Raw genomic sequence first — 19,314 nt, forward strand, 5'->3', positions numbered from 1 at the left:
AAATCAATCCTCATATAGCATATTTGGTATTACTTTTTAAACTTTCAAAGTTTTATAATTTAAATTATATTTATTTATATTTTAGTGCGGATCAAATCGAAAATTTAATTATCCAATCCACAATGACCCTCTATTTCCATCTAATACAATTCTTATCTATTTAATAATAAATCCTCTTTTTACCTTATTAAAAATTGTCAAAAATAAACTTCACAAAAACATAAACTCTTATAGTGGTTTATGCATTGCCACACTTTTTCAGAAACCCCTGCTTGCATAAACTACTGTTGTCTATATCAATTTCTATATGCACCATTTTAATTTGAACGTAAATCGTAGTTATTAGTAGCAATTTATATTGATTTTGAAACCGCTAATACCAATGATTTACGTAAATATGTAAAAGGTTACAATTGCGTCTTGAATTTGAGAAAATTATAATTTGATAATATTAATTTGTAATTATTTTATTTGAGTAACTATCAAATACATATCTCATATATATCCTTCTTTTAGAACGGGAAAGTTGAAGAGACTAGCAAAGCCACTACTTGTCCCTCTTTAGATCCATCTCTGGCATAGCAATTAAATAATAAAATCTTTCAAAATTTTTACTTTAATAATAACCTTAACATATATTTTTAAACCTGTGTTAACTAAATTCAAAACATAATTAGATCCGTTAATAATTTAATTTAAAAAGTTAATTAGTATGCAGGCCCATGGACGTGAACATGTCTATTTGTTAAAAGCTAATCAATCCCATCATATCCCTATGTCGTCTAGTAGCTACTATTCTTTCTTGCTTTTGTTGGTTGGTGCTTATACAACACAAATTTATGTTGGTTTGGGCTTGTTGAAAAATAGTGTGTACTTAGTGAAAGTCCTTTCCTATGTACCGAATCCTTAATTATGGATTAGTCACAATCTATATGTTACGTTGGTGGGAGTCCAGAAAATTATTGACACATATATAGGCCTCCAAGATTGGATTGATGGCCTTTGCCTTCAACCGTTTTCAAGTTTGTTGTCCTTTAAGATAGGATAGGACAGGAAATGACTCAAATGAGTGAATCAGTTTAAGGTATCACTTTTTACATTATTCTTGCGAGTTCTTTAGCTCTTTTCATGTCTAGATATGCTTGTACCTCACATCGTAGTTTGTAAATCAGTAAATCCTATAGCTTGTTATGTTTCACCAAACAATATATATCGTGTGTTATATATTTATTGTCTACTTAGCAAAATTCCTTTTAAAAATTTCAGTTTTTAATTGTGCATTAAAGACTCTTATTGGACTAGTGATAAAAAGAAATAAAAAACGTATAAACAAAAGATAAAAATTACAAAATTTTAAATAGAAAAGATATAAGAAAAACGAAATAAATGACTAAATTTAAAGAAAGCAATAAATCACTTTTGACATTATCAAAGGACTTTAAAATTTAAATACAAATGCAGGAATGTTAAAAGTAAGAACAGAAAAATTTGATAGAAAAGTAATAAATTTGCAGAAAGAAAAATATTACAAAAAATTAAAAAAAAAAGCGTAAAAGACATGGAAGAAATTCAAAAGAAAAGAAAACTCTTTGCAAATTTAGAAAGTCGTTGGGGGATATGAGTGCGCGTGAGTGTTTTTTAAAAACAAATTCCAACCCTTATTCTTTTTAAGCTATGTCTATTTAGCCATTTTCAACCAATCAAAATTCCTTCACGTGCTCCACATACAAAAAAACCAAACATAACTGCTCTCCCAATAATAATAGTGTGATAATCGTCTTCAACTACCTTGATTACTGGTCTCCCCGTTACTTCGATCATAGATCCTCATTTTCGATATGCATGTTCGATCATTCTAACTGGTTCATTGATGACCCTCATATAAGTTTTTTAACATATTTTTATTATATTTAGCGGGTATATTTGATATTTGATCCGATCTGATTCGAGAATACGCGGATCAGATAGAATCCAAATTTAAAAAAATACGGATAATAGATCCGATAAATTTAATGTAGAACGGATCAAAATTTTGACCATATTCGATCCGCGTTCACCCTGATCGATCAAGACTTAATTGAATCTAAAAAAACCTTTATGTTAAGAAACTAAATTTAATCACCCTATTATAAAGTTCTTATCTAAAAGAAAGAACAGTTGTCGCTATCAGTTATACATATTTTACTTGGACAACCCAATAAAAAAAGTTCCTTGTTATCTTGACTCAAATAATTCCTATTAGAGATATAATTATTCATGTTATTTTTTTTATTAGTTTAAATTTTTAAAAGAAATAATTTTATAATATAATATTAGAATGATATATTTGAGGTTTAAAATTCAATTATTGGTGAATCTTAAAAGTGAAAAAAATAATATAATATAAATAGAAAAAAATCTATATAAAAATTAAACAAACACAAAAAAAAATTCTTACTTAAAAAAAATATTAAAAATATAACTATTTATACTATATCTTCTCCTTTTATATTCTCATCTCTTTGCATTTTTTTGTACAACTTAAACTTTTAATCTTGGTTTACAACTTTTTTTAATATGATAATATTAATGATATATACTCATCATACAATGAGTTCTTTGAGTTAGAAACTTTAGTAAGGTCAGTTGCATGCAAGGTACTACGTAGTTTCATTTAATAGAGTGGGTGAAAATTTAGCTACAACCTAACGACGATAAAAACAAGGTTTTGATGAGATAAGAATGCATTGACCTAATAATTTGGATTATCCATATATATATCTTCGTTCTCCAAAAAAGAAGAATTAATTTCCTTTCTTTACGTGATATAATTATAACAAATTGAATAATTGGTGAAGCTAATGATAACACCAAACTACTCTTGACTATTTTGGTGAAGCAAGTACAGAGAGGGAGGGAAAAAAAACAGAAGTGTGTGTGAAACATACATCAATAATGTTATTACCCGCGAACCCCAGCTTTTAATAAATACACATGCTGAATCAAAAAACTTTACCTTCATTAGTCAAACTAGGATTTCAATTCAACAAACACCGCTTTCATGTTAGCTAGGAACCTGACAATGGTATTCAAAAGTAGAAAAAGTATGGCATTATAATCATCAAACTTTTTCTTTTTTTAAATTTTCCAGGGCAGGGGATACCTAATTTAAGTAGTAGTAACAGGTAAGAAAACTGCGCCAACAGTAAGAATCTTTTCGGTGAGAGCAGTTTTATTTTTAATTTCTTTCATCATTTGAATTGAGAAAGCTGCTAGCTAGCTACTACATATATAGGTGAAAGTGATAAAATAACCTGAGACCGAAAATGAAACTCATGTCGACATTTCTCTGAATTCGTTCTCCCCTTGTTGATAGGATTCTTTCTAAATAATACCATATTATTAATAGGTGAAAACTCAGGTACAGTCGACTTTACATAAAGTTGATAAACGAGAGCCGTTCAATGAAAATTTAGTCAAATCAGTCAAATCATTAAACGGTTTTCAACTATCAACTTCACGTGAAGTTGACTGCACCTGAATTTCCAACTTATTAATATGCACTTATCTTGTTTATAACCTTTCATGTGCAAACGAGATGTTTAGAAGGATTTCTTTTTTTAAAATCTCGTTAACATAGTAGAAGTGATATACATATAGTTTTTGTGTGCAATGTAAAAATGAATTAAATTAGGTATAACATGTATATAGTTAAAACTTAAAAGTGCGTGTAATTTAATTTAGCCATAGACAAAATAAAAGCAAGAGAGAACAAAACTTTTATTAAAGGGCAAAATTATTCGGTAGAAACCAACGCACAGTGGTCCCTTATGGTCTATGTGAAGTTGCTATCAACTCGCAGGTACTATAACAGAGTTCTCATAAAAGAAAAGGTCCGAAACAAATATGTTTGACAAAAAAAAAAAAGTTGAGTCCCCGGGACCATCCAAGTTATCACTAACACCTAATTCTCATAAATGAAACGGTCCTAATCTCTTGTTAATCACCTGCATAATTAATTAATTAATAACGGTTTTGGTCTCTCAAAATAATAATATTTATATAGGCAAGTAGGAATAACATAAATAGTAATACTATATAGTATTAATTAATTAAGGTACTACTACATATACATTTTTATTTTGTTCCTTCACTATGATACTGTATATTATTTATTTATTCCTTTACCAGAAGCAAATAGACAGAACCACCACCACACTTAACTACAAAACAGACACACAAAAATTCAACCCCTACAATTCAAAGTTATGTTTTGTCTTTTTGTTTGGTCTCCAAGAAAAACCCAAAAAAAAAAAAATAAAAGAAGAAAAAAAGAAACTTAGATATCTTATCTTCCCATAGCTCTCCTTTTTGTTTGAAGCAGCAGAGATTTAAATGAAGGGCCGTACCAAGATCACGTTACAGTGATTCTGTCCATCAAACTATTTACTCATGGATCAGTACATTGCTCTCTCAATATCTCACCCTATTATATATCTTGTCCTTAAAGACATTAATTAATCACTCTCAGAATGGACCAGAAAGAGGAGGATTAATTAATAAGTGATGATGTTATCTTCTTGTTGTGTTATAATTTCTCAGCTAGCATTGATGGTGAGAATGGAGGGAGTGGTTGTTGTTGTTGTTGTTGTTACCATAAGCAGTGAACTTTGATCTTCTTTTGAGGTCCTTATTGTGTGTGGTGGGAGCAATGTTGGTTTTTTCACTTTCTTCCAAGCTCAGAAAATGTTCATCCAATACATTAACCGGTGTGTCTGAGCTTGAATTCACATTCAACACAGATGATTCGTACTCCTCTCTACCCATTTCCTGTATCACATTATAGCACTGCAACATGCTTTCCTGCATTTTCAGTAAATTCAACAGTATCATACCATTTAATGTTACATTTGATTCTAAACTAATCACACACAACATGTTATGTCTCATGCCACATTATTATTGATTGACGAGTCAGAAAAAAAATTTTGACTTTAAAATTTTGCTTGCAATTCATTTAAGTGAACAAACAGAAACTTTTATAAAAGAAAGCAAAGAAACATTCTTTTTACTCCACTGATATTAACCCCGGGTGATTCCATTAATAATAATATAAAAAAGAACATAGAGAAACTAAAAGTAAAAGGAGCATTAAGTAGTAGAGAATGTACTTTATTTACATATGAAGAATCAGATATTGCTCTAAAGAAGCATGGATACTGAAAGGGAAACAACTCATGTGAAGCAGACAGTAGAGCTGATGCTGCAATTACAGATGGCTTGAATTCTAAAACCTTTATCTCTGCCAATCACACACAAAAACATTCATTCATTCACTAATTGTTTAAACAATAATTAATTAAGTTAATTATATGATTATGTACCTGTTTGTGACTTCAATATGATCTGGGAGGCCCTATCTTTGAGTACCTGGTTGAATGAAGGGTCATTGATGCCCAACAAGTTGATGAAGAAAGGGATGAATGAGAATGGTGTTATGGAACGCATGCGCCATTGTAGTGTCCCCAACACAATGGCCTCCATTCTTTGTATTGTTTGTGCCTCAAATATGACACCACCATCACCATGATTGTTCACAAGAACCTAGTATGTAACACAATGCAATGTAACTAATCTCACTACTCTTTGGCTCTCATAATTAATAAGTATTTACCTGAACATCAGTGGGAGAATACTCTATCTTTAGCATCTTAGCAGCTAGAGAGAAGCAAGAGATTGCAAGAAGCTTGTTGGTCCATGGCTTTGGTTGCTATATGTCCACAAATACATAGTCTAATGTTAGTTAAAATATTGTTCATATAACATAAGAGTAGTAATTTAACTACTAACTGAGGCCAATGCCATTGTTTTTGAATAGAAAAAGATATATAGTATTAAGTAGTAATTAAATAATTTAGTGTGTGGTTACCAATATGGGTTGGTTGGCGAGATAGCGATCTAGATAGTTGGTAGCAAGGTAAGGCAGAACCGGATCAAAGGTGCAGGACAACTGAAACAGAACATAAGCAAGCAATTGTTTCAAAGAAAGAAGAGAGAAAAGAGAGTAATAAAGTGATGAATTAGTGGTTGGTTACCTGTGATATGAAGGAAATGAGATGTGTTCTAAGAGAGATATCAAAATCAGTGGCCTTGAGAGTGTGGAAGTAATTGGAGGGAGGGATGTGTTCAGATTCAATGTGGAAGAGGGAGGAGACAGCTTCAAAGGGAAGGTTATGGTAGTTCTCATCAAAGGGGTTCTCAAGCTCAAACTCCATTATTAAAACAAATAAAACAAAGCCTTAATTTGTGTGAAGAAGGAAGTTGTTAAGGAGCAAGAAGGACATGCATCAGTGTATGTAGAGACAAAGAAACAAAGAGAGATGACAATTTTTCTACTTGAAATCAAAGGTATATAATGTATGAATGCAGGGGACTTGTTTCTCTGTTTAGTTGTCTGTGTGTGATTGGTAAATAAAAGATAGAAAAATGGAGGGGGTTGGTCCCTACTCTTCTCTCTGTGCAGTGGTCACTGCTCAGGGCTGCATGAGATGAGAGCAATAGCACTACCATACCATGTCTCTAATAATCAAATCAATGCCTTGCCATCAAGTTAGGTTAGGGAGTTATTACTCAAACCCCCAACACCTCTTATATATACACATATTAGTATTTTTTTTTTAACAAATTAACTCAACACAGCAAAGCGGAACAAAAAATTCAAACACATAAAATTATTACAAGAATAAAAGAAAATCTACACAAAAATCAAACAAACTCAGAAAAAATTCCTATTTGAGGAAGAATGTTAAGAATATAATTATTTATATTGACTCTCCTGTTGACTTAAACTTTTGGAATGAATAATTTCATGATAACTATAAAAAAAAAGAGGAGTGTTAGAGGACCAGCAGATTATGTGATTTGTAGCCATCAATTAGTCATCATCAGTATTTTTAATGGTGTGAGATTATTCACTTTTCTTTTGATGGTTAAGTGTAGGCCAAATTTTAATAAAAGTGCTGGTCTCCTAGACTTTCTCTGAAAAAAACATAAATAAAAAACAATACCACTTTATTCCCTAAATAATTGTTTTAAAAAATCATTTCATTTTTTACTAATTAAATATTTTAAATAAAAAAAATAATCAACCACTTTTTTACCTTTTTTTTTATAAATAATTATTGTGCAAGTCTGAAAACGTTGCTTTATTGTACTTGAATAAACAAATGTTGAACACTCAATATTTTCTATAATTCTTTTCTTTATATTAATTACTTGTTTGATGCTCGCCATTTTATTATTCTAGAATGCAGGGGAAGCTAGCGCTACACTCCAATGATACGAAATACGAGTATACATTATTCCGTATTGGTAATAGTAGTAATACGTGTATATATTATTTCTTAGTATCATATTTGACTTTTTATTTTCTCCCTCGTGTGTTTTTTCTTTTCGATGGTGAGTATGTGAGTCGACACACCAAACATGGTGGCCTTGGTTGGTATCCGTAACAGCGCGACATATTTATTAATTTGAGTCTTTGAAACAATCTTATTTCATATAAAGTTAACAGTAATTTATTACACATACTACTCATGAAGATTGCCCTTTTAGAATAAGGTTCTAGGTCTCCTCGTCTAGATTCGTGTTCCATATTTCTACCTCATTCTCCTTAATGGATCCAGCAAGTGTATTTGCAACCCTCTTACAATGTTTTGGGATACAGTTACAAACAGAATTATATCGAAATGAAAAAGTCTAGGAGACAGCAATTTTATTAAATTCTGGTCAGCATGTAACCAGTAAAGAAAAGTGAATAATTATCTAAAAAATAGATATGATTGGATTATTGTATAAAATATTTTATATTGTTAATATATCAAAATTAAATTTATGTGAATAATTTAACAAACACTACATTTTAATAATGTGATACTTCATAGTTTAAAAAAGTTATATTAATAAATAAATAATCAAATTAATTTTTAAAAGATTATTTAATTTTTAAATTAATTTAAAAAAAATTAATCAAATTTATCCTAAAAATTTTTTTTTAACTGTTTTAATGCATTCGAACAGTTAAATTAGCTTTTATAATGCCTACAAGATATGATACTTTTCTTGTTAGAGCATTGTCCCCACCTCTGTCAATGGTTAGTAATTAGTATAACACCGTCGATCTTTCATTATTATGTGATTTCATATTGTCAATTCTACGGAAGTAGTTTACTTTATTTATTTATTTATTATTTGCTTTGGCTAATTTTCCATCTCACTTTAAGATTGGTCAATTCCCTACATAGGACTCACGTATAGGCCTGTTCTGTAAGAAATAGACCAATGATCATTAAAATCGTATTAATAACAAACCAAAATAATGTAACAATAAGATTACCAAAAGAAGAATAGGAGTTAATAATAATGACACTCTTTTAATTAATCAGAACTTTGAATACATACAACAAATGATCCCAATATTCCAATTTGTCAGGAAGCATATAGCCAAACTTAATGAGCAATAAACGGGTGTAATGGGATTTGAATTTCAATGATTAGAAATAATGAAGCATTATATATATGTTTCCAGCATAAAGTAGTGGGTAGAGATGGGAATTGATCCGTTTCATTCTCGAAATCTGTCTACGACAGTCTGAGGATTGAGCAGAAAAATAACAAGTCAAATTCTTATCATGATTCATGAAGTAGTAGGCATGTTCTATTCTGTTTTAGCCTAGTTTATTCATGGTCCACGGTAATCATTACCATATTGCAAAAACAAAAAAAAATGTCTTAATAAGTAAGGTTATTATTTTCATGTTTGATCCTTTGACTTACATTACAATTTTACAAATATATTCAAAGTTTGGAGTTACATCCACCCATCCTCTATTTAAAAAATTCTTTCTTTTTTCGCTAATAGATTATTTTTATGTCGTGGTTAGATTAATTAAACTATAATAAAAATTGATATGTAGTTATTTTTATATAAAATTATTAAATAATTTAATGTTTGACTAAATTACATAGGGCTGCATACGGATCGGATCAGATATAGCTTAAAATTCTATTCGATTTGCACTGCACTTATCGGATCGAATCGGATATAATATCCGTATTTTTTAGGCCTGATCCGATCCGATTCGATCCACATACTTACGGATCGGATCGGATATCGAATATCGGGTATATCCGTATAATTCAAAAAAAAACTATTTTAACATTCTATTTGGTTGTTTTTACAAAAAAATATTTAGAAAATTCATTTTTTATCTGTTTAAGTCTATTTACTCTTAAAATATTATCAATAATAGTTCTCTTGAATAACAAAAACAAAATAATAACACAAGATTTAAGTTTAATTATTCTAAGTTGAAGTACAATATAAAAAATTAAAAACAAAATATCATAAAATTCATAAAATAATACACTAAAATTCATATCATATTAGAGTTTACTTTCTTAAACTATGCTATTTATATGTGATGTGCGAATATACGGATTTGCGAATCGGATCCGCGGATATCACTGCCGAATCCGTCATCTGATCCTACCATAGTGTGGATCGGATAATATCCGCAAAATTCAGATTGAATGCAAATAATTACCGCGGATATTATCCGATCCATGTGCAGCCCTAAAATTACATATGTTAGTTATTAATTATAACTTTATATAAAAATAATTATATTTAAATTTTCAGCTTAAGTTATATATAGACTATTATTGTCTTATAAAGTTATTTAGTTGAAACAAATGGGATAAATTATTAATAATGCATGCTTATATGTATTAGTTCCATCTTAATATATATATAGTTTTTTTATAATTCGTGTATGTCGTTTGTGATTGTCACTTATTTTCAGGCCTGTGCACAGTGCAGGGCAATTATATATAATTTTAAGGTTTAATACCGCCACATGGTGGCTAATTAAGTAGTCTCCAATAAAAAGATAAATTAAAATATAATGTTCATGATCTTGGGGACTGAACGAAGTTTTCAATTATGATGTTTAACTGGATTTCCGGGTACTAATTAGATCAAGGTCAAACATATATATCTTCCTATATATACGAGTCACACAACAATATGAGGACAGGTAAGCATTGAAATCTTTTCCATGCATTCATTATTCATATGCTTTTGTCATCCACGAAAGAGTCTGAAACTCATGAGAATTAAAAGTGGTCATGTTTTTTATGCTAGGTTGGTAGGTTTTGGATTTGGTAGTATTCTCTAAGAAAAAAGTTATTTGTAATTCATTTTAAAATAATCATAAAATGAATCTTATTTCTTTTTTTTTTTTTTAAAGTTTCTTGTATTTTTTTTAACACTTTTTTTCATTGATCCATTTGTTTGTTGGATAATTTGGTGCATACTTTCAACATTTTTTATAGATCCCCTTTTTATTGTTGTTTAAAATTTTGTTCTATCCTTCTTAATTTGAGAAGAAAATAAGGTTCATATTAGAATTGAAAATATCGAAACTAGTTTTATCTGAAAAAGAACATTGTGGGTGAAAATGAAGAAACTACCAAAATAATAACACGATAAAGATATGAAATGCATGTAACATATTCTGTATTTAGAAAATTAAACTGTTGTTTGACATTGAAGGACAACAATTCTTGTTATGTTTGAATTAGAATATACTTATTAGGTATCCTAGTAGAGAACTTGCCCCGATGTGATTTGTGTTTAACGATAATTTTGATTTATGGTAATTAATTTGGATTGATTGAAGAAGTATTTGAATTTGAGTAGGGGTGTTTATGGATAAGATTCGATATGCATATTCGCAGTATTTATTCCAATCCGATTAAAAAATTGCTGATATGGATCCAATCCGCACATTTATAGGATCGAATGCGGATTTTATGTAGGTATCCGCATATACGTGGATTTGCAAAAATAAATAAATAAATAAATATTCTTGTTATGTTTTATTTCAATTAATAATTATTATATATGTTGTATTATTTTAATTTTATTATTTAAAAAAAAAAGTATATTTAATATTATTTTAAGAGTATACATATTTAAAAGGGTAGAAAAAAATAATTTTATTAATATTTTTTAATAAAAATAAATTTTTAAAAATATTTGTGTTTTGTGGATATATCCGATATCCAATCCGTAAATGTGCAGATCGGATCCAAACTTAAAAACTACAGATATTGGATCCGATTCGATCCGACAATTTTAGTGTAGATTGGATCGAAATTTTGACCATATCTAATTTTGATCTAATCCAATACGCGTTCACCCTAAATTTGAGGATACATAGAATGTGCTTGAATTATATATTTTATTTTTTATTTTTAAAATTTTTATTTTTAAGAATTAATAAAAAAATAAAGAATATAAAAATAAATTATATTTTTTTCTTTAACGTTTGTAATTTTTTAAATATCTCTATATTTAATTAAATTCAATTTTATTTTTAACGTTTTTACTTTACATTAAAATTACTCCTAAATGTTATATTTATCTAAAAATTTTAAAGATAAATTAAAAATATTTAAAAATATTTTTAAAATAAATTAAAAACGTTAAAAATAAAATTAAATCAATAAAAATATTAAAAATAAAATTAAATATTAAAACTATTTTAAAAAATTAAAAATTTTAAAAATAAAAAATAAAAATACAAACCAAATACACGCTTGCAACTGTACTAATAATTCTAACTTCTAAGTCAACATTATTGTAACAGGTAGTAGGGGTGTGCATGGCCCGGCCCGGCCCGAAGACTCGGCCCGGCCCCGAACACTTTAGGGGCTAATTTGATATGATTTCATCGGGTCTAGGGTCGGGTATGGGTCTCAAAAGTAGACCCGGTCATTATTTCGGGTCGGGTCCGGGCCATAGCTCGGGTCACCCGAAATCGGCCCGGTGGCCCGGTCATCATACACAATTAATATTTTGTGTTATTAGTGATGGATGATAGCTATTATTATGTGAAATTTAAGTATTATAAACCTTAATATTTTGTGTTATTAGTCATTATATATAAGACTATAAGTTAATGTTTTATGTTTAAAATGCATAAGACTTTAGACTAATGCATAATCTTATGTTATTTGTATTGATTTAAATATTTGGTGTTATTAGACAATATTAGTATTGATTATGGTTATACTTTAATTTTAGAGAAGAGTTAGTTCTTATTATATTTTTCTAAGTGAATTTTATCATGTCAAATAATGGTTGGAGTCTTGGAAATTTGGATATTTTTACATGCTAACTTTCAAGAAGGTATCAAGGTAATATAATGTTAACGGCCCGGTTTTCACCCGGTTTTTACCCGGTATAATCGTGGCCCGAAAGTGTATAGATTTCATCGGGTATAGGGTCGGGTTCGGGTCTAACAAATAGACCCGGTATATATTTCGAGCCGGATCTGGGTCATATCAAACTCGGTTTCACCCGACCCATGCACACCCCTAACAGGTAGTGTGTGAACCTAAGTCATTAAATAGCCATTAAATACGCGGATAGATTAAATAACTATGGGATAATTAAGTGAAGTGCTACAGTACCGTGATACTCCCCTATACTTACAGCTGTGCAAAATTGAAAACTTTAAATTATTACATGAACCCTATTTTTAGCCCAAACATGAAACATGGAACCATCCCGTGAGACCCTTATTACTAAACCTACTCGTGTCCAACAGATACGACGTATGTATATGTCTCTTTATGCGCCATTCATTCCAAGTTTCCAACTCATATTCTACTATCCCCGTATCCCATACACATACATCCATACATACACTTCCGATTTTGCACATATTCAATCTGTGTTAAAAATATTTGGCTAGTTTAACACATTTATTTTAGTGCAGATTTTCACTAAGTACTTAATAAGTTTTAAAATTAACATAGTCTAAATACTTTAAATAATCTTAAAGTATATTCTTGTGAAAAGTTACCTATATTTATGAACACACACAAATATATACAATAATGAATTATTACACACATATAGGATTATTCTAATATATGTCTATGTTACGTTACAATAGTAACAATAATTATAATATTTTAAAAAATATTATTAAAATTAAAGTAACGTTTTTTTATTATTTAATAATATAACTTTAATTTTAATAATACTTACATAGTTATTATAGCCACCATAAATATAAATATTCTAGAATCTCCAATATATATATATAATAGCTTTAAAAAAGAAAAAGAAATTGGCTATCAATAAGAGAATGGGGACACCGTGCAGCTTTAAAAAGTTTCCAGTATAATAAAAGCCAGAAAAAAATTTTCTTGTTCTGTCCAAATCTTGGTAATTTTTTAAAATTTTATATAGTAATTATTTGTGGGGACATATTTGGTGTTCTCCCCCTCAATACACCTGTGTGGTAAAAGGTGTTGGAAAAACCAAAAATGCAAAGTCCCATTCTGAACCCTGAAGAAAGAGCAAAAACTATCATATGGTCAAGTCATTGTTAAGGGAAAAAAAAAATGGCACAACCTACTACGGTTCTCAAATCAATTACACCTTCTTTTGAGAAGAACCATTCATTTATCACTTTGGGGGCCTAAATCTGAAACCCACATGGAGGCATGCAGGTCCTTCTTTTATTCACACTATGTGCGACCTGAGGGGTGCAACAACAACAACTAACAATAATAATAGTTACTATATTAAGAAGCATACAAAGATATTAATGACAAAACTTTATTCCCAAGATCTCTCCAAGCATTGGAACAAGTAGAGACAATATTAAAATTAAGACACATTGTATCTCTGCCATGCATCCATAAAAGTAAATAACGATCGGAATAGTGTATGTATCTCATGGTTGCCACTCGTGAACTCTTGGTGTGATGAGTGGTGACTTTGGGGTGCTCGGTCCTCGATCAAACAAACTTATTAATATATGATATAGGCTTATGAGATGTGCTAAATCTTCAAATATACATATATATCCACACACAATGAGTTTAAGAAATATTTCTCCATAATGTAATTTGAGACATCTGTCTCTGTGTGTGGCTCATAATTTGTAGTGTCAATGCATACATTGGTCAAAGGAACATATAATTGTCATTGTGGTTTTTAAGATGTGGGAAAGCTAGCGAGCTAGTTCTTGGGAGGCTTTGGGATCCTGGCTTCACTCACTTGATTAATTTCATCAAGTCTTTAGGCGATAAATAAATAAGGAAGACAACAAGGTAATTAGCATCTCTTAAACTCTCAAAAACATAAATTGTACAGTAGAAATACACAAATTTATTTTTATCTTATGTTAAAATTTTTATTGGACCGTCTTCTCAAAATTTTTATTTTATTTTAATTTAAATTTTGACTGACTTTTTTTAGACATGAAAAAAACATTGTGTTAATATATTGTAATGACAATTTGGTGTTTTTTTTAACATGGATGTTAATTTTTTTTTATTTTAATTAATAAATCTTATCCTTAGATTTGACGATAATAGAATTTGTTAAGAAATCTAATGGTTAAATTATTTTTGAAATTTAAATTCAAAATTTTGTGGTGCACAAATAAAAAATTCCAATTTGTATTGATGTAATTTTTTTTTACTATAAATTAAATCGAAAAATCAGATTAAAATATTTAAATATAAAATAATAAATTTGAGAATTAGATTTGCGAAAAATATATGAAAAGCATTAAAGAATCCGTCTAATATCTTTGGCCGTTGGTCCACAAAAATGCATTACACCCCTCAATACAATGTTGGCTCAATAGACTTAAGGTAGCGTTTGGTGGAGAGACAGAGACGGAAAAACTGAGACTGAGAGACAGAGACTAAGAGACAGGGATTGAAATAAATCTCAGTATTCTGTTTGGTGCAAAATGAGAGACAGGAATTAAAACAAGAATGAAACTCTAATTTAATTTGCACGAAGGGTAAAATTGGAATTAATTAATTAAAATGAAAGTATTTTAGGTATGAAATGTTATTAAAGTTTCAGTCTCCATCTCTAAAAATTTCAGTCCCCTGTGTCCCTACTTTTTGGAGGTACTGAAATACTGAAATTTTAGAGACAGAGACAGAAATTTTAGTACCAGTCTCTGAACTAACAAACACAATACTGAGTCTCAGTCTCTCAGTCTCTGTCTCAGTACCTCAAAACAAACGCTACCTTAAAGAGTTTTAATTGAGTTAAGTTGGAGACATAAAAAGGTTCGAGACATTACTAGATGCAAAACGGCTTTTTCATGTGATTTCATCACTTCGAAAAAGACTTTAAAGAACGTTCTATTTCTTTGTGGTTGCTTCAATCTTGCTCTATCTATATCCCCTGTGGTACACCTTTCCTTCCTTTTATAATATATATATCTACTTACATGAAATAGCTGAGGACTCTCCTTTTGCTTTGCTTGTTTGGTTTTATCTCCTTTGACGAAACCCTTAGATTCTCCTCTTTCGCTGCATTGATGCAAGAGAAAGCCTAAAGACACCTAATGTGTATTCATTCCTTTTTCTCTCTCGTTTCAACACTATTACCCGCCCCTTTTCCTCTTTCTCTTATCTCACTTACTCTCAACAATTATATATCATATAAAAAAAAAAAGTAAATTTAATCAAAGGACTATAAAATATTTCTTATAGCTAGTAATTAGATGAAGAATTCCAAGTTGTAACATTATAAAATACATTTGAAGGCAACTCTTATATTGGCACGCTTAATATAAAATGAAAATACTTTATGGAAGAAAAAAGAGAGCAATATTATAGAACAACACAAGGGTAGTGAGTAGTGAGAGAAGCGCATGATGGATTGATAATAAGTGCACGAGGCACGCCATACCCCCCATGCAGATAACAACATCATTCTATGCCTTTGTGTTTGCAATGGAGGACGTAGACAACGCAAGCTAGTGGGCCTTTTCCTACCTACTTATTTGGGATACAATAATCTGCAAATTGCAATCAAAACCCTACACATCTATCAATAACTTGTGTTTCTTTTCTCAATAGGTTTGATCATGCTGTTTTCTTCTTTTTCATAATTCTTTGGTATCTACTTGCATGACGTTACCTGAATATGAGTCACTTTTTTGGACTGGACCTAATTTATTCTTTTTCGGTAACGGTCTGCAAGCAGAGAAAAGGGCCGAAGCCCAAGATAAAGAGGGTTAGGCCCAATATTGATTAGAGTAGGCCCACATGAAGCCTTATCCGAAATTGGCAAATGAAGATGTGGCGATGTGGCAGCCACGTGGCAAGAGCACCTTATCCAAGAAAGACCGTTGCCTCTCGTTTAAGATTTTTAACCCATCATCATATCATCTTATCATCCTCCATTCATCTTCCTCTTACTGTTTGTGTAAGCATGGCTTCCACCACACTGCCCTCTATAGCCCCTTCGCAGGTAAACCTACACACGGTGTTTTGAGTTTGAATAAGGAATCATAATTAGCATAACATGTTGGTTGGTTGTGTTGATTTCAGCTATGTTCTAGGAGGAGTGGGGTACTGTGCCCCTCATCGTCATGTTCAAGGAAAGAGGTGAAGATTGGGAAGGGAAAAGGGATGAGAGTGGTATGCATGGCGACGAGTATTCCAGCTGACAGAGTACCTGACATGGGGAAGAGACAGCTCATGAATCTTCTCCTCCTTGGAGCTGTTGCACTCCCCTCTACTGGAATGCTCATTCCTTATACCTATTTCTTCGTCCCTCCTGGGTAATTCATCTTTTCTTTCTTTCTTCCTTCCTTCCTTTATAGAGAGTGAGTTTCATGCAAATGATTCATTACAGTTCAGGATCTGCTACTGGTGGTACTGTTGCAAAGGATGCACTTGGAAATGATGTGCTTGCAGAGCAATGGCTCAAGGCGCATGGACCTGGTGACCGTACACTTACACAAGGATTGAAGGTATACACTATACATAGATAGTTTTTCAAATTTTCATAATATGAATGTCGTTCATGACTGCCATAACGTGTATTTTACAGGGAGATCCAACGTACCTTGTGGTGGAGAAAGACAGAACACTGGCAACATATGGGATTAATGCGGTGTGCACTCACCTTGGTTGTGTGGTGCCGTGGAATGCAGCGGAGAACAAGTTCATCTGCCCTTGCCATGGATCTCAGTATAATGACCAAGGAAGAGTTGTCAGAGGACCTGCTCCTTTGGTAAGCAAATTTTCAAAAATTCTTCACTTTTCTATCTGTGACTAGAAACAACGCTAGTGAATAATTTTCTTGTTATTGGTGGACAGTCTCTGGCATTGGCGCATTGTGATGTGGATGATGGGAAGGTGGTGTTTGTTCCATGGGTTGAGACTGATTTCAGAACCGGTGACGCTCCCTGGTGGGCTTAGACTACTCTCCTTTCATTCTCACACCTGCCACATACACATATCATATGTAATCTATAATTCAAACTCTATCTCTTCTTCTATTCATATATAAACATGTTTTGTAATCAATATGTATTTTCTGAATCGGAGCTAGTATATATAACATAAGAAGGAACCTCATAATTCTTCTCTTGCATGTCTTCTTCACTTCTCCTGGATGCCATTTCCGTCTCTGAATTTCTCCCAATTTATATATTAAACTTTGTCTAAATACAAACTCGCTTAATCTCTAATACTTTCTTCCGTAACAATTGGGATTCAAATGAAGAGATAGATTCAAATCTATTAAAAAACCAAGTTCATTTGACTCAAGTGTGAATGAATGAAGTGCTTATACTAAAAGCTTAGAATAATATAATGCTGTGAGGTTTGGAAGTGGCAGGGGAATGAAATTTTAAATTGAATTAGTATTAATTTAGATTGTCTTATTTGAGTAAAGTTTTTTTTATTAAAAATAAAATATTTTTATTAAATCTTAAATATATTTGAATATATTTTTTAAGATAAATATTTTTTTTTAAATTTATCCAAATATAAAATAATTTTTATTTATTAAAAAAACTTTTTAAAAATATAAAAAAATAATATCTTTTTAAAAACTAGTATAAACTAGTTCTTATTAAAGTTTTATTTGAATATTTGCTATTACTACGTACCAAGATTTGCATCGATAGCCGTTTTGTCTAGAATCGCGTCCTAGGTTTTGTAGCGATTGTCGTGCCTTGTACTCGTCACGGCAGTCTTTGTTCTAACGGTCAGGTATAGATCACGTGCGCGCTATTCATTTTTGGGGTTAGTTGATTCAGCAGATAGTCAAATTTGGACAAAAGAAATTATTAAGTAGAAAGTTTAATTAGAGTAATACAATTGTTAAAAGATAACGTAAGTATTTTAAGATAAGCTCAACAAAAATAAAAATTTCGTGTGAAATAAAATGATAAAAACTCGTTTGATTCTGATTTTCAGTAAAATAAAAAATGTAAAAACGTGATCTATGGATCCTTTAGACTTTCAGATTTTTACTGAAAATAGGAGAGTGCATTGGTGGGAAAATTTTGAATAGGATATATGAAGTTAGGTAGTAGTTTCCACGCTTTTGATTTGTCGTGTGGGAGAGAGAAACCTGTACGACAATATGGTGTGAGGAGAAAGGTATTTTATTTGGCTATGGGATGACACAAATCAGAAGTACCGATTTATTTGCATTGTTTTGTTTTTTAAACCAACAATCACAAATCGGACGGTACGATTTGTGATTTCGAAAATAAAAAAAAAATTTAATGTTAAAATCGGACTGTCCAATTTTTATTTTAACAAATAAAAAGAATAAAAAATACAAATCGGACCCTCCGATTTGGAGTTTAATTTTTTCTTCAAGCAAATCGGACCCTCCGATTTAAAGTTTAATTTTTTCTTCAAATTTGTAATTTATTTTTTCATCAAACAAATTGGACCGTCCGATTTGAATAAAACACCATATAAAAAAAATACCTAATTTTTCAATAATAATATATTACATATATATTTAATCAATATAATAGTTTCCACCTTCACAACCTCATTGTCGTTGACATTCATAAAGACAAACAGATTCCTCAATGTTGAAGTAATAGCCATGTGAATCCAACGAAGGGACTAATAAATGATTTTGCAATAAAAGAAAATTGAGGGATTTGAAAATTAACCAACTTCTGTGGCATCTTGTACGTCATTGTAAATGTTGACTTATAATGGACACAATCACACAAATGAATTACTAGTACTATTATTAGCAGTAGTAATATATGTAACGGATGTGGATACATGGAAGAATAATGATGCATATGCCAGCCGATTGATTTGAATAACACTAAGTGTGAGCATGATGGCAAAGTCAACGGTCCCATCCCAGCTGCGAAATATGAAGTATGAACGCAAACCATGAGCCATTGAATTCCACGCAGCATTCATATTGATCGATTTGAGTTAGTT

At 30.7% G+C, this 19,314-nt stretch overlaps 2 protein-coding genes across 3 annotated transcripts; one reads left to right on the forward strand and one right to left on the reverse strand.

Annotated features, from left to right (window-relative positions):
• Positions 1–4,056: 4,056 nt before the first annotated feature.
• Positions 4,057–6,744, reverse strand: LOC112772397 (putative cyclin-D6-1). Of its 2 annotated transcripts, none has more exons than XM_072225649.1 (6): positions 6,075–6,744; positions 5,909–5,989; positions 5,654–5,749; positions 5,364–5,583; positions 5,160–5,281; positions 4,057–4,842 (listed from the first exon to the last, which is right to left on the reverse strand). In XM_072225649.1, exons 1-6 carry the CDS (start codon positions 6,252–6,254, stop codon positions 4,582–4,584), a joined length of 960 nt encoding a protein of 319 aa, XP_072081750.1. In that variant the 5' UTR covers positions 6,255–6,744; the 3' UTR covers positions 4,057–4,581. The 2 variants fall into 2 exon arrangements, with proteins under 2 accessions (XP_072081750.1, XP_025673118.1); XM_025817333.3 differs by having other exon boundaries at positions 5,151–5,281.
• Positions 6,745–15,743: 8,999 nt separating this feature from the next.
• Positions 15,744–17,473, forward strand: LOC112772680 (cytochrome b6-f complex iron-sulfur subunit, chloroplastic). The gene is made up of 5 exons (XM_025817649.2): positions 15,744–16,348; positions 16,429–16,661; positions 16,736–16,853; positions 16,934–17,116; positions 17,203–17,473. The coding sequence occupies exons 1-5, from the start codon at positions 16,169–16,171 to the stop codon at positions 17,302–17,304; spliced, it is 816 nt and encodes a 271-aa protein (XP_025673434.2). The 5' UTR covers positions 15,744–16,168; the 3' UTR covers positions 17,305–17,473.
• The last annotated feature ends 1,841 nt before the right edge of the window (positions 17,474–19,314 follow it).

This window comes from Arachis hypogaea, chromosome 18 (assembly GCF_003086295.3).
Source record: "Arachis hypogaea cultivar Tifrunner chromosome 18, arahy.Tifrunner.gnm2.J5K5, whole genome shotgun sequence".
In the NCBI taxonomy this organism is placed as follows: domain Eukaryota; kingdom Viridiplantae; phylum Streptophyta; class Magnoliopsida; order Fabales; family Fabaceae; genus Arachis; species Arachis hypogaea.